Below are 14,090 nucleotides of genomic sequence, written 5' to 3' on the forward strand. Positions count from 1 at the left end.
TATTTTCCATTTGCACATATCAAAATCTTCAGGGCTCAGCTTGAATAATGATATCTAATGAAATATGAATGATTCCTTAATGAACTGCCAATTTTCTGTTTACATTAAGACTTTAGACATTAGTAATACATGCCAAAGACACATTACAATTTAATGCACAAATTCAACAGCAACTTGAAGCACAGATCCATTTATCCAAGTTCCACAATAACGTGACAACCATTTGTTATTAATGATGTTTACAACATCAGGAAAGCTTCACGTAAAACAAAATTAAACCAGCATGGATCTTAAAGTCATTTTCTGTTCCATCATAATCAAAGTGTGAGTAAGAGTGTGAGGAGATGAGGAATATTATCATAGATTTTCTTTGCAAATTGTCTTCCTTTACTTCCCTGATGAGAGGTTTATGTTGAGTTTAGCACAATAGGCAGTGTGAAGACTCAAAATCTGTCATATATTAATTCGGTTTCTTAGAGTCAATGTAGTGAATACAGAATGAGGATAAATTGGCAAAATGTTATACCTTTACCAACAAATAGGCTGTGCACATGAACTTCTGGCAGGCTCAATAGTAGTGATGAAGATGGAAAATGATGGCCTATAGTTCCCTGCTTCAGTTTCCGAATAGCAAGAGAAACTGTGTTCTGACCAGTTAATAAAATTGTCTTAGCACTGGGTCCATTTTGGTTTGGTGTGGTGCCAACCACATGGTGCTTTTAAATTCATTCTGCTAATTAAGGAAGGGGAATGGGAAACCCTAATGCATCACTACATTGGGATATTTGAATGGGTCTTGGCTGATTTAACGAAGCCTGATAATGTTTGAGGCTGGTTCAGCACATAACCAATAACATTATGGTTCAAATTGACTAAATGTAATTCAAATCCAAAACAGATACCTCTAGACCTCATTTATGACATAAATGGAAGAATCTCCTGTTTTACCTGTCTTGGATAAAATATTGCATATTCAAGTCATTGATGAGAACTGGGTTCCTGAGCTTTGCGTAAGCCACTGCTTTATCCAAAGGAAACCCTAAAACAGAAAAAAAAATGGATACTGGCTCAAAATCTGGAACTTTGAATTCATTTATCACAATCACCTATTATCATTGCTACTAGTCTTAAAAATGTACAATCCTCATTTTAACCCAATTGTACCACAAATGGATTTGCATAGATTCAATCTCATTCCATAGAGACAAAATAATCTCAGCATTCTTAAAAATTCATTTCTGAGATATGGTCATTGCTGGCCAGGCAAGCATCAATCAGTCATCGATTTGCCCAGAGGACAGAAGAGACACTCTATGTCGCTGAGAGCCTGGAGTCTGATGTAGGCCAGACCAGATAAGAATGGCAGATTGCCTTCCCTAAATATCATTATGTACTAGATGAATTTTTATAATTGATGGTTGTTTCATGGTCAACAATAGACTCGCTTTTCATTTTGAATTTTCTTAAATTGATGTCAAATTTTATCAAGTGCCAAAATTCAAACCTAAACTCCCAGAACATTAGAGTTCTGCATTGCTGGTCCAGTGAAATTATCACTGTATCACCAACTCCTCAAAGCACTAATCTATACTAAAAGACTTTGGCACAATTGTTAAGACTTTCCAGAAACTTTGGATTTACTCACTTTATAGTCATTTGTAAATATTCTAAGGCTTTAGAAATGCAAGACTTTTTCATTCTCTCTTCCTATTCCCAGCATACATTTAAAGTGGCACAAAATTACTAGTTAGTAACTACTGCTAGCTCGGCACTTTTCTCTTATAATAAAATCGAGTCACTATTTCTCACCTTTAGAATGGAAAGAGATCAGACAGTCACACACTGGCCAGTTCTCCACAGGCTCATTCAGAATGACATCTTCGTTAAATATCACCACACTGATATATTCAAATTTACACAGACGCTCAAGGATCTGTGTCATTGGCTTTGACTTTGATTTTTTCGCCATTGCACAAATCCCCACTAGGATTTGGCGTTCAGGCGGCTAGATGAGACAGGGAAAAATAGGTTACGAATTTTAAACTTAAACATAATCCTTTAAAAATCAGCTGAACACCTATGACCAGATTTATCTGATCATTATCACGTGCCTTTGGTGGGAGCTTATATATGCAATTCCTAAATCACAGAGACATGTCAAAATTACTTGATGGAACCAGATGTAAGAAAATCAATGTTCCAGTCATCAGAAACAGTCAGACATACTGTTGAGATATGTTAAATGTTTACTTGAAAACTTCAGTCCAACAACAACAATGTATTCAGAAAACGCTCATACATCCTTAAAAATACGTAGCACACAATAAGATTTGCCAGAGGGAAGACCTAGTGGTAGTTGAAAATGAACATGCAGTTTGCCTCGATCTCCATTTTGAAGTATTTGAACAGTATGTGTCATTCACCATAGAGTCATAGAGATATACAGCATGGAAAGAGACCCTTCGGTCCAACCCATCCATGCCGACCAGCTATCCCAACCCAATCTAGTCCCACCTGCCAGCACCCGGCCCATATCCCTCCAAACCCTTCCTATTCATATACCCATTCAAATGCCTCTTAAATGTTGCAATTGTACCAACTTCCACCACATCCTCTGGCAGCTCATTCCATGCACATGCCACCCTTTGCATGAAAAAGTTGCCCCTTAGGTCTCTTTTATATCTTTCCCCTCTCACCCTAAATCTATGCCCTCTAGTTCTGGACTCCCCAACCCCAGGGAAAAGACTTTGCCTATTTATCCTATCCATGCCCCTCATAATTTTGTAAACCTCCATAAGGTCACCCCTCAGCCTCTGACACTCCAGGGAAAACAGCCCCAGCCTGTTCAGCCTCTCCCTATAGCTCAGATCCTCCAATCCTGGCAACATCCTTGTAAATCTTTTCTGAACCCTTTCAAGTTTCACAACATCTTTCCAATAGGAAGGAGACCAGAATTGCATGCAATATTCCAACAGTGGCCTAACCAATGTTCTGTACAGACACAACATGACCTCCCAACTCCTGTATTCAATACTCTGACCAATAAAGGAAAGCATACCAAACGCCTTCTTCACTATCCTATCTACCTGCGATGCCATTTTCAAGGAGCTATGAACCTGCACTCCAAGGTCTCTTTGTTCAGCAACACTTCCTAGGACCTTACCATTAAGTGTATAAGTCCCGCTAAGATTTGCTTTCCCAAAAATGGAGCACCTCACATTTATCTGAATTAAACTCATCTGCCACTTCTCAGCCCATTGGTCCATCTGGTCCAGATCCTATTGTAATCGGAGGTAACCCTCTTCGTTGTCCACTACACCTACAATTTTGGTGTCATCTGCAAACTTACTAACTGTACCTCTTATGCTCGCATCCAAATTATTTATGTAAATGACAAAAAGTAGAGGGCCCAGCACTGATCCTTGTGGGGCTCCACTGGTCACAGGCCTCCAGTCTGAAAAACAACCCTCCATCACCACCCTCTGTCTTGTAACTTTGAGCCAGTTCTGCATCCAAATGCCTAGTTTTCCCCGTATTCCATGAGATTTAACCTTGCTAATCAGTCTCCCATGGGGAACCTTGTTGAACGCCTTACTGAAGTCCATATAGGTCACTTCTACTGCTCTGCCCTCATCAACTTTCTTTGTTATTTCTTCAAAAAACTCAAATCAAGTTTGTGAGACATGATTTCCCACGCACAAAGCCATGTTGACTATCCCAAATCAGTCCTTGCCTTTCCAAATACATGTACATCCTGTCCCTCAGGATTCCCTCCAACAACTTGCCCACCATCGAGGTCAGGCTCACTGGTCTATAGTTCCCTGGCTTGTCTTTACCGCCCTTCTTAAACAGAGGCACCACGTTTGCCAACCTCCAGTCTTCCGGCACCTCACCTGTGACTATCGATGATACAAATATCTCAGCAAGAGGCCCAGAAATCACTTCTCTGGCTTCCCACAGAGTTCTCGGGTATACCTGATCAGGTCCTTGGGATTTATCCACCTTTAACCATTTCAAGACACCCAGCACTTCCTCCTCTATAACCTGGACCAGTTATGATAAATTTTCCTTCTAGATTTGTTTATACTTCCTTTGTGTTGCTGATCGCATGCTCCCATTGAAATCAGAAGTTCTTGGATTTAAACCCCACTTCATGGCATAGACACTGCAGTGCTAACCTGATTTATCAGAAGAATCCATACAATGGGTGAGACATTAAATCTAGTCCCTGTTTCTTGCTCAATGGAACAAGATAGACACTTTAGAACTATACGAAAAAATGTGAAACAAATTCCTACAGTCTTGACATTGTTTATTCATTCACTTGCTTGTGAAACACAAAGCAGTTGTTACAGCTATTTACATCGGTGCTTCCCAAACATTTTCCCCCATGCTGAACTCATTTTAAAGCTTGAAAACTTTCAAGAACACAGTGAGTAGGGAAAAGGGTTTATGGGAATAATAGTATGGGAAATGGCAGAGAAGGTGAGAGGCCAAGAAAGGACTGGTTCAGAGTTCTATTGCAGCATTGCTGTTCACAACACCCAAAATTTCAGCTCCTGAACCCCAATTTAGGAAGCCCTGGTCTACTCAGAAGTATCTGACTTAAACAGAAAGGTTGTAAAAGTATTGAGGATGGTTCAGTAAATTACCGAGAAACTCTGTGAATGCAGATTTATTCCTTTCTTGACTCTTTGGAATAGACAGCCAAAACTATGGCACAATACTGGCTGGTATTTGTTGTCAAGTTTGAAAGAAAAGATTGGAAACCTGAAAACTTGCAATTTGCGCAATCATTCAGTGACATTACACCTTTATGACAAATATGGTCACCCTGACTGGTTTGAAACAAAAGATTGACAATTTATTGCTCAGAATTTGATATATGACAGCAAGTAAAATACAGTGATGTGCAAAGTTGGGAGGGTTAATTGATATTTTAAATATAGTATCACTGCTTAAAATCATCAGGAGCCACGATCATGGTTGGGAGGAAGTGCTGCCATTTGAAGGCTCACAGCATGTAAAGTGTAGAGTGAAGTAAGTTGATAAGAACACTATTAAATATCACAGGCCTGAAGAAATTAAGTGGCAACTCTCCCTGCTGATCTCATTGGATCTCTTATTACCATCAATCACCAGGCCACAGGTTTATTAACTAACCATCATCTTCAAAGACTAAAACACAATTTGTAGCTCTTTCCAAAGCTACCATGCCCATACAGATTTATTCAGATAACCACTGGGCTCCTGTGAAATCAGGTGCCAAAGTTCTCTAAAGATGACAGCAGAAGGTCATGTCCACTAGACAAAGTTTAAAGCTGTGACACTAGTTTGCAAGGTCAGAAAGCAGCAAAAATGAGGGATGGAAGGGAAAACAGAAAAACAAGAGTAAAAATAATGCAAGGGAACACAACTGGAGAAAAGATTTTCCTAAAATTGTTGAGTGCAGAAATGAAAAAGGAATGACAAAAGTAAAATCTGAACTGAAAATAATGTCAAAAGAAAAGTAAAACAACAGTAATCAAGGAAGAATTTTAAAAAGTAAACATTCCTCCCTACATTTTAGCAATGCACTTAAGTCTATTTAAATCCAAGTTTTTATTTACACTAACTTTAAAATGAGAAATTATCATTCTAAAAAGCAAAAATTTTAAAGGTACAGCAGTATATGAGGAGACATTAGTGAGCAAAGATGGGAGATAGACATGAATCAAAAATGTTTCTCCATCCCTGCTCCACCTAGCCTAGTGTTAATAAATGCCCTGATAATAGCAATTTGTTTTTTATTTCTCTGAAGACACCAATTACCCATTAGCAAATTTGAGACCAGAAACTGAGTGCTTCTGAAAGAGATTGGCACAATATTTTAAGCTCTTCTTCCACTTCACTGTCAAATTCTTTCTTTTTGATAACTCAAAAACAAAAATCAATCATAATCAAATCAACTCAAGTTGAATATATTTTAAAAACGTTCTTAACAGTTACCTCCCTCAGGTATTCATTAGCAAAGACAAAAGAAAACTATACCCATTCAAAGGGAATGTCAAGGCAAAGATAAAACTTTGTTTTATATTATTCAACTATATCTGAGAATTGCAGGTGACTTCTTAGCCATTCCTACCTCTCTCTGGGAAAGAGATCATCTGATTATGGGATTTAGTTGTTGTAAGTACATCTCATCCACACAAGAGATGTGCCAGGATGTCAGAATCAGAAAATCAGAAGAGAGTGTCATTGGACATTGTGGAAGCACTATCTGGAAACAGCTACTGAACACTTGAATGAGGAGCAGGAATAGGTCATTTGGACCCATCAGGCCTGCTCTGCAAATCAATAAGCTCTGATTGGGGCTTTAACCTCACATTCTCATCTTCCCGCTAACCTTGATCACCTTATTAGTCCCACTATTAATGAAATAAGGTGGCAAAACAAAGATATAGAACATTGCATTTCTACATAAAATAACCATCACTGTCAGGTTACAACTGTTGGCTCAGATGTCCCACAGTTTCAGATAGGGAAGATCCTGCCTGACACAATCTCAGATTTGTTTGAAGAAGTTACAACTCAATTGGCATATCCTGTAAAACTTTCAAAAGGCATCTCAAAGTCTTTTTTTAATGCTATTTAATCTCCAATTTATCCAGGAAAACTTAGGACATGGACATTGAACAGGTTGAAGACACTGGCTACAGGTGTAACACCAGATGAATTTTAATACAGCGAATAACATGGCTTCACTTTTCCTTCTCACTTTTCCTTCTGTTCTCTCTCACTCAGATGTCTGTACTCCTCTAATTCTGACTTTTACACATTCTCAATTTTAATTGCTCAACAATTTCCGACTGTGCCTTCATTTGCCAGCGTTTTGAATTGCCTCTATTACAAAGATGTTCTAACTGGTTGATGGCTTACCCTCTACGAGAAAGTGAGGACTGCAGATGCTGGAGATCAGAGCTGAAAATGCACAGCAGCAGAATCAACGTTTCGGGCATGAGCCCTTGTTCAGGAATCAGATTCCTGAAGAAGGGCTCATACCCAAAACATTGATTCTCCTGCTCCTTGGATGCTGCCTGACCTGCTGCGCTTTTCCAGCAACACATTTTCGGCTTACCCTCTATGCGTCGAAAACAAAAATCAAAAAGTATGCACCTTTTGCTTAAATTCTCAGCAATCTAAACAGTCTCCCCTGCACACTGTCCCCCTCTTTCTCCACCTACCTTTGTACTTCAGTCTCTCTTAGGTCCTCACAGATGTTCCACAGCCCAATATTAATCGCGCTCTCACATAACACATTTAAAATGCTTGCTGAGCACCCCATGAACAGTGGTATTCTGAAGCTCCCCTGCTTGGTCAAGGACAAAGTTGGAAAATTCTCCAAAAGATATCTGGGAGTTTTGGTCAAGGAGGTAGTGCAAATGAGAGTTGTCTCCTGATGGACCAGCAGAGCAGGTTGCACCACTAGATCTTGGCAGGTTGGACTGAGTTCATCACCCACATCAATGCAGTCTCCACGGTCAGAGGAGTAAGGAGGTCACTGATCTTTATCCAATCCACCAGGGTAAGTGCCACATTCATTCACACGCACCCACCAACCATTAACTCATGCTTTGCCACTCTCACTATTGCATGCAACATCGTTCCTCGCTCATTCTCATTTCCTTTCCCAGTCTTCCAGACCACTAACCCAGCATGGTTTCTGTTCAGCTTGCTCACTCCCTGGGAGCAGACCCTTTTGTCAATCTGCACCAACATTAACAGCTGTGCCATCCACTTCATATCACTCAATCCCTCCCTTTCTCTCATTCCAGAAAACAGCCTACAGAAAGTCTTTAAGGGCCTGAATGTGTGGAGGGTTGCACAGCTCAGTGTTCAGTGCTTACAAGGCAAGAATCCTGACTCTCACAGGAGAAAACCAGAACTAGTCCTGTGGAAATCATGTATCATGCAATGTAAAGATGCTGCTCCTTTAACATGTTTATTCTGTCCTTGGTTTTATTCTCCACAAGTGGTCATTAAAGGCAGAGATTCTGATACATCTGGAAGTATTCATTTGAGAAGGCTTTTAAGTCTTTCGTTTAAAACACTATGGAAGATATAGACTGTAGGGAAATAGATAGTGGCATCTTGCAAAATGTTCAGATTACAGAGGAGGAATTGCTGGATGCCTTGAAACGGTTAAAGATGGATAATTCCCCAGGATCTGATCAGGTGTACGTGAGAACTATGTGGGAAGCTAGAGAAGTGATTGCTGGGTCTCTTGCTGAGACATTGTATCATCGATAGTCACAGGTGAGGTGCCAGAAGACTGGAGGTTGGCAAACATGGTGCCAATTAGATTTTTTTTAGATTAGACTTACAGTGTGGAAACAGGCCCTTCGGCCCAACAAGTCCACACCGACCCGCCGAAGCGCAACCCACCCATACCCCTACATATTACCCCTTACCTAACACTACGGGCAATTTAGCTTGGCCAATTCACCTGACCCGCACATCTTTGGACTGTGGGAGGAAACCGGAGCACCCGGAGGAAACCCACGCAGACACGGGGAGAACGTGCAAACTCCACACAGTCAGTCGCCTGAGTCGGGAATTGAACCCGGGTCTACAGGCGCTGTGAGGCAGCAGTGCTAACCACTGTGCCACCGTGCCGCCCAATGTTGAAGAAGGGCGGTAAAGACAAGCCAGAGAACTATAGACCAGTGAGCCTGACATCGGTAGTGGGCAAGTTGTTGGAGGGAATCCTGAGGGACAGGATGTACATGTATTTGGAAAGGCAAGGATTGATTCGGGATAGTCAACATGGCTTTGTGCGTGGGAAATCATGTCTCACAAACTTGATTGAGTTTTTTGAAGAAGTAACAAAGAAGATTGATGAGGGCAGGGCGGTAGATGTGATCTATATGGACTTCAGTAAGGCGTTCAACGAGGTTCCCCATGGGAGACTGATTAGCAAGATTAGATCTCATGGAATACAGGGAAAACTAGCCATCTGGACACAGAACTGGCTCAAAGTTACAAGACACAGGGCGGCAGTGGAGGGTTGTTTTTCAGACTGGAGGCCTGTGACCAGTACAGTGCCACAAGGATCGGTGCTGGGTCCTCTATTTTATGTCATTTACATAAATAATTTGGATGTGAGCATAAGAGGTACAGTTAGTAAATTTGCAGATGGCACCAAAATTTGAGGTGCAGTGGACAGCGAAGAGGGTTACCTCAGATTACAACAGGATCTGGACCAGAACGGCCAATGGACTGAGAAGTAGCAGATGGAGTTTAATTCAGATAAATGTGAGGTGCTGCATTTTGGGAAAACAAATCTTAGCAGGACTTATACACTTAATGCTAAGGTCCTAGGAAGTGTTGCTGAACAAAGAGACCTTGGAGGGCAGGTTCATACCACCTTGAAAATGGAGTCACAGGTAGATAGGATAGTGAAGGAGGCGTTTGGCATGCTTTCCTTTATTGGTCAGAGTATTGAGTACAGGAGTTAGGAGGTCATGTTGCGGATGCACAGGACATTAGTTAGGCCACTGTTGGAATATTGTGTGCAATTCTGCTCTCCTTCCTATTGGAAAGATGTTGTGAAACTTGAAAGGGTTCAGAAAAGATTTACAAGGATGTTGCCAGGATTGGAGGATCTGAGCAATAGGGAGAGGCTGAACAGGCTGGGGCTGTTTTCCCTGGAGTGTCGGAGGCTGAGGGGTGACCTTATAGAGGTTTACAAAATTATGAGGGGCATAGACACGATAAATAGGCAAAGTTTTTTCCCTGGGGTGGGGGAGTCCAGAACTAGAGGGCATAGGTTTTGGGTGAGAGGGGAAAGATATAAAAGAGACCTAAGGGGCAACTTTTTCATGCAGAGGGTGGTACATGTATGGAATGAGCTGCCAGAGGATGTGGTGGAGACTGGTACAATTGCAACATTTAAGAGGCATTTGGATGGGTATATGAATAGGAAGGGTTTGGAGGGATATGGGCCGGGTGCTGGCAGGTGGGGCTAGATTGGATTGGGATATCTGGTCGGCATGGATAGGTGGGACCGAAGGGTCTGTTTCCATGCTGTACATCTCTATGACTCTATGACTTGTTCAATGAAGGGTTGTGGATAGTTCTCCCACTTCAGGATTTGATTTGGTTTTCGCAAACAAACAGTCTGTTTGAAGCTGCAGGTCAAGTTTTAGGTGGGGAGAAAGTTCCTGGAGTCAACAGAGATTTTCTGGCTGATTCTCTCTCTGACATGTCTCCTGTAAGAATACGGTGTTTGATTTTATCTTTTTTTGCCATGGGGGTGTTTATGGGGATGTTGCAAGTATTTAGAACAGCATCATTAAGTTATAATAGAGTCGAATGGGTTTTCAGATATGTTGTTATTCTAAATTTGATTCTCTTTTGTTAGTGTTTCATTCAATTGTCTGAAAATAAATTCTGTTTTGTTTAAAACTGAGTGGCTTGATCAGCTGCATCACTCCTGGAGTATCCTACTCACACCTGCTTACACAACTAGAAAAGTTAGGGTCTGGGCTACCTTCTTGAAATGTTTTGAGGGTATCTGGCCTGGTCCATAATAGCAATTCTATATGATTTTTTTATGGCTGTCACATGTAATAAATGCCATAACAACAATGCTTGAGCAACAAAATCACTAGGTCGTCAGCAAATTAAGAATGGAGGCACGTGTTTCCTGGAAATTATCATTTGCACAGCAAACTAAAATCTTCTTCCATTTCATTACCTTTAACCTCTTCAGAATCTTAAACCTAAGCAGATTAGAATAGAATATCTTTTAGCAGAGTCCTCCTGTGCCCTTCAATATATCTTCAGCTGCTTTGCAGCCGAGAGACAGCGTTCTTATTAATAAATACAGAATTTACAAGGGAATATGATAAGAAAAATACAAAATTGAAAAAAGGTTTAGAAGAAATTCAAATTAACTAGGGAACTGAAACTGCTGACCACTTCCACGATAGTCATCTGAGAAAACGTTTTCAAGAGAAAAATGAGATTTAATAAAAAATAAAGAACAAAAGATGCTGGAAGTCTGAAACAAAAACAGAAATTACTGGAGAAACTCGGATCTGGCAGCATCTGTGGAGGGAAATCAGAGTTAATGTGTGTTCTGAAGGAGCACTAAACCAGAAACATTAACTTTGCTTTCTCTTCACACAGAAATGAAATGTTTTTCTTAAAAAATGGCTTCTTACATTGAAGATACTATTAATTCATTCTAAAATAATGTGATGAAAGTAATCATTTACATGTAAAGGTGAAACAAAATTGATCGGCGGCACAGTGGCTCAGTGGTTAGCACTGCTGCCTCACAGCGCCAGGGACCTGGGTTCAATTCCAGCCAATGGCAACTGTCTGTGTGGAGCCTGCACATTCTCCCAGTGTCTGCGTGGGTTTCCTCCGGGTGCTCCAGTTTCCTCCCACAGTCACAAAGATGCGCAGGTTAGGTGAATTGGTCATACTAAATTTCCCGTAGAGTTAGGTGCATTAGTTAGGGGGAATGGGTCTGGGTGGGTTACTCTTCGGAGGGTCGGTATGGACTAGTTAGGCCAAAGGGCCTGTTTCCACACTGTAGGGAATCTAATCTAATCCTAAATCTACAAGGCATATGTTGTGTTCAGCTCTGGGCACCTTACTTATAGAAGGATATTAAAGTCCTGGAGAGAGTGCAAAGGAGATGTACCAGAATGAGATCAGAAATAAGGGATTTTAGATACAAGGAAAGTTGAGAGAAACTGGCCTTACTCTTATTGAAGAAGGGAATATTAAGAGTTGACATAAACAGAAATTGCTGGAAAATCTCAGCAAGTCTGGCATCTGGAGAGAAGAATCAAGAGTTAACATTTCAGGTTCTGAAGAAGGGTCCCTGGGTCTGAAACATTAACTCTGTTTTCTCTTCACAGATGCAGCCAGACTTACTGAGATTTTCCAGCAATTTTTGTTTATGTCACTCTCAATCTTAGATTAGACTTACAGTGTGGAAACAGGCCCTTCGGCCCAACAAGTCCACACCGACCCGCCGAAGCGCAACCCACCCATACCCCTACATATTACCCCTTACCTAACACTACGGGCAATTTAGCATGGCCAATTCACCTGACCCGCACATCTTTGGACTGTGGGAGGAAACCGGAGCACCCGGAGGAAACCCACGCAGACACGGGGAGAACGTGCAAACTCCACACAGTCAGTCGCCTGAGTCGGGAATTGAACCCGGGTCTACAGGCGCTGTGAGGCAGCAGTGCTAACCACTGTGCCACCGTGCCGCCCATCTTCTCTGCTTCAGCATCCGCAGTTTTTTTTTAAGATTAAGAGGTGACTTTATTGAGGCAAACTATGAATAGTTTTGACAGGGTAAAGAAAGGTATTCTGTTTCAACAAGTTGGTATGTCAGAAATTAAAGGGTCACATTTTCGAGACTATCAACAAAGACAAGAACTGAAAATGTGTTGCTGGTTAAAGCGCAGCATCCAAGGAACAGGAAATTCGACGTTTCGGGCATAAGCCCTTCATCAGGAATCTCCTATCAACAAAGACAACCAGGAGTGAGATGAGAAAAAAATTTCTTTACTCAGCGTTATTAGGATTTGGAAATGCACTATCTGGGACAGTGGTAAAGGCAGAATCCAAAGGTTTTAAAAGAGAGCTGGATATATATTTACAAGTGATACAAGGCCACAGAGATAGGTTTGGAAAATAGGACTAGCTAGGTAGTTCTTTCAGGAACTGGTTCAAGACAGTGGGCCAAATGGCCTCCTCCTTCCTGAAAAATGTTATGATTCGATGGTGTCTTGATTACGGTCTACCTTAGGACAAAAATAAAATCACCTAATTCTCGTCTCCCCAGCAGTAATTATGCCTCAAATGTTTTGTTTGCTGCCAAGTACTTTTGGGTATTCTGAAGTGGTTCAAGATATTGAGGTATGACAGAAATGCAGGTTTCTTCCTATGAATGCAACCTGCCACCAATTTGCACGTATCTAAAATAGCTCACAAATTTTTGTTTTCTGATTTTGGATGTATCAACCAATGGAGCAACAGTACAAAGAACAGCCATTTTCAAAGGAACAGCCCAAAGTCAAATCAGCCGTGAATACAGTTACAATGAGGGTGGTGGTGCTTGCACCTTTAGAGATGAATTGCTGGGGATTTGACAGTTGATGGACATCAACTTGGAATATTGGATTTACGATTTCTGGAATGAAAAGCCAAGTTAGTATCACATTAAAGACAGTGAGGTTCCTTCTCACTGTCAGGGTTAAGAATCTACTAGTACTCCAAGGAAATAGAAAGAGACTGAAAGTGGTGACTGATTCAGGATCTGCACAATTGAAAATGTTCGTTCCCAACACAATAGGGCACAAGGCTATATAGATAATGGTAGAGAAATATAGTATATCAGTCTAACGACAATATATAAACATAGACACAAAGTTATTCAGCACCAAAAGGACTTAACTCACTCAGAATAGGAAACCTAATGATGTCACAAATCCATTTTAATACTTAAATTTATTAATTCATATACATTTAGTCCTCCACATTAATGGATCAGTAATGGATTAATGGAACACTCAATTGGACTCAAAATTGAGAAGAAATGTGATGATTTCCAGATTAACAATTTAAGATGTATAATTTTACTCAGATGTAATCAATAGATGAGTCACAAAGTATTGAGACAAATTGGTGTGTGTATTATATTATGTCTATAATCATTCACACAAGTGTTGCACCATGGACGGCTCAGTGGTTAGCATTGCTGTCTCACAGCACCATGGACCCAGGTTTGATCCCAGCCTCAGCAGACTGTGTGGATTTTGCACATCCTCCCTATGTCTTGTTTGGGTTTCCTCTGAGTCCTCCAGTTTCCTCCCACTATCCAAAGGTGAACTAGCCATGCTAAATTGTCCATAAGTGTTCAGGGAAGTGTAGTTTAGGTGCATTAGTCAGGGGAAATGTAGAGTAACAGAGTAAGGGAATGGGTTAGGGTGTGAAGGGTTGGTGTGGACTTGTTCGGCCAAATGGTCTGTTTCCACACTATAGGGATTCTATGCTACAGCAGAAGGCTTGGGGTC

The 14,090-nt window shown here is 41.0% G+C and overlaps 1 protein-coding gene across 4 annotated transcripts in view; it reads right to left on the minus strand.

Annotated features, from left to right (window-relative positions):
• The window catches only part of ppip5k1a (diphosphoinositol pentakisphosphate kinase 1a), a 167,549-nt gene that overhangs the window by 122,784 nt on the left and 30,675 nt on the right, over nucleotides 1–14,090 (minus strand). For all 4 annotated transcript variants that reach the window (XM_060853729.1, XM_060853728.1, XM_060853726.1 and 1 more), the window contains exons 3-4: nucleotides 1,810–2,005; nucleotides 949–1,039 (exon numbers count right to left, since the gene is read on the minus strand). In XM_060853729.1, the coding sequence (XP_060709712.1) occupies nucleotides 949–1,039; nucleotides 1,810–2,005 (287 nt within the window). The remainder of the gene's footprint in view (nucleotides 1–948; nucleotides 1,040–1,809; nucleotides 2,006–14,090) is intronic.

Source organism: Hemiscyllium ocellatum, chromosome 42 (genome assembly GCF_020745735.1).
Source record: "Hemiscyllium ocellatum isolate sHemOce1 chromosome 42, sHemOce1.pat.X.cur, whole genome shotgun sequence".
Taxonomy (NCBI): domain Eukaryota; kingdom Metazoa; phylum Chordata; class Chondrichthyes; order Orectolobiformes; family Hemiscylliidae; genus Hemiscyllium; species Hemiscyllium ocellatum.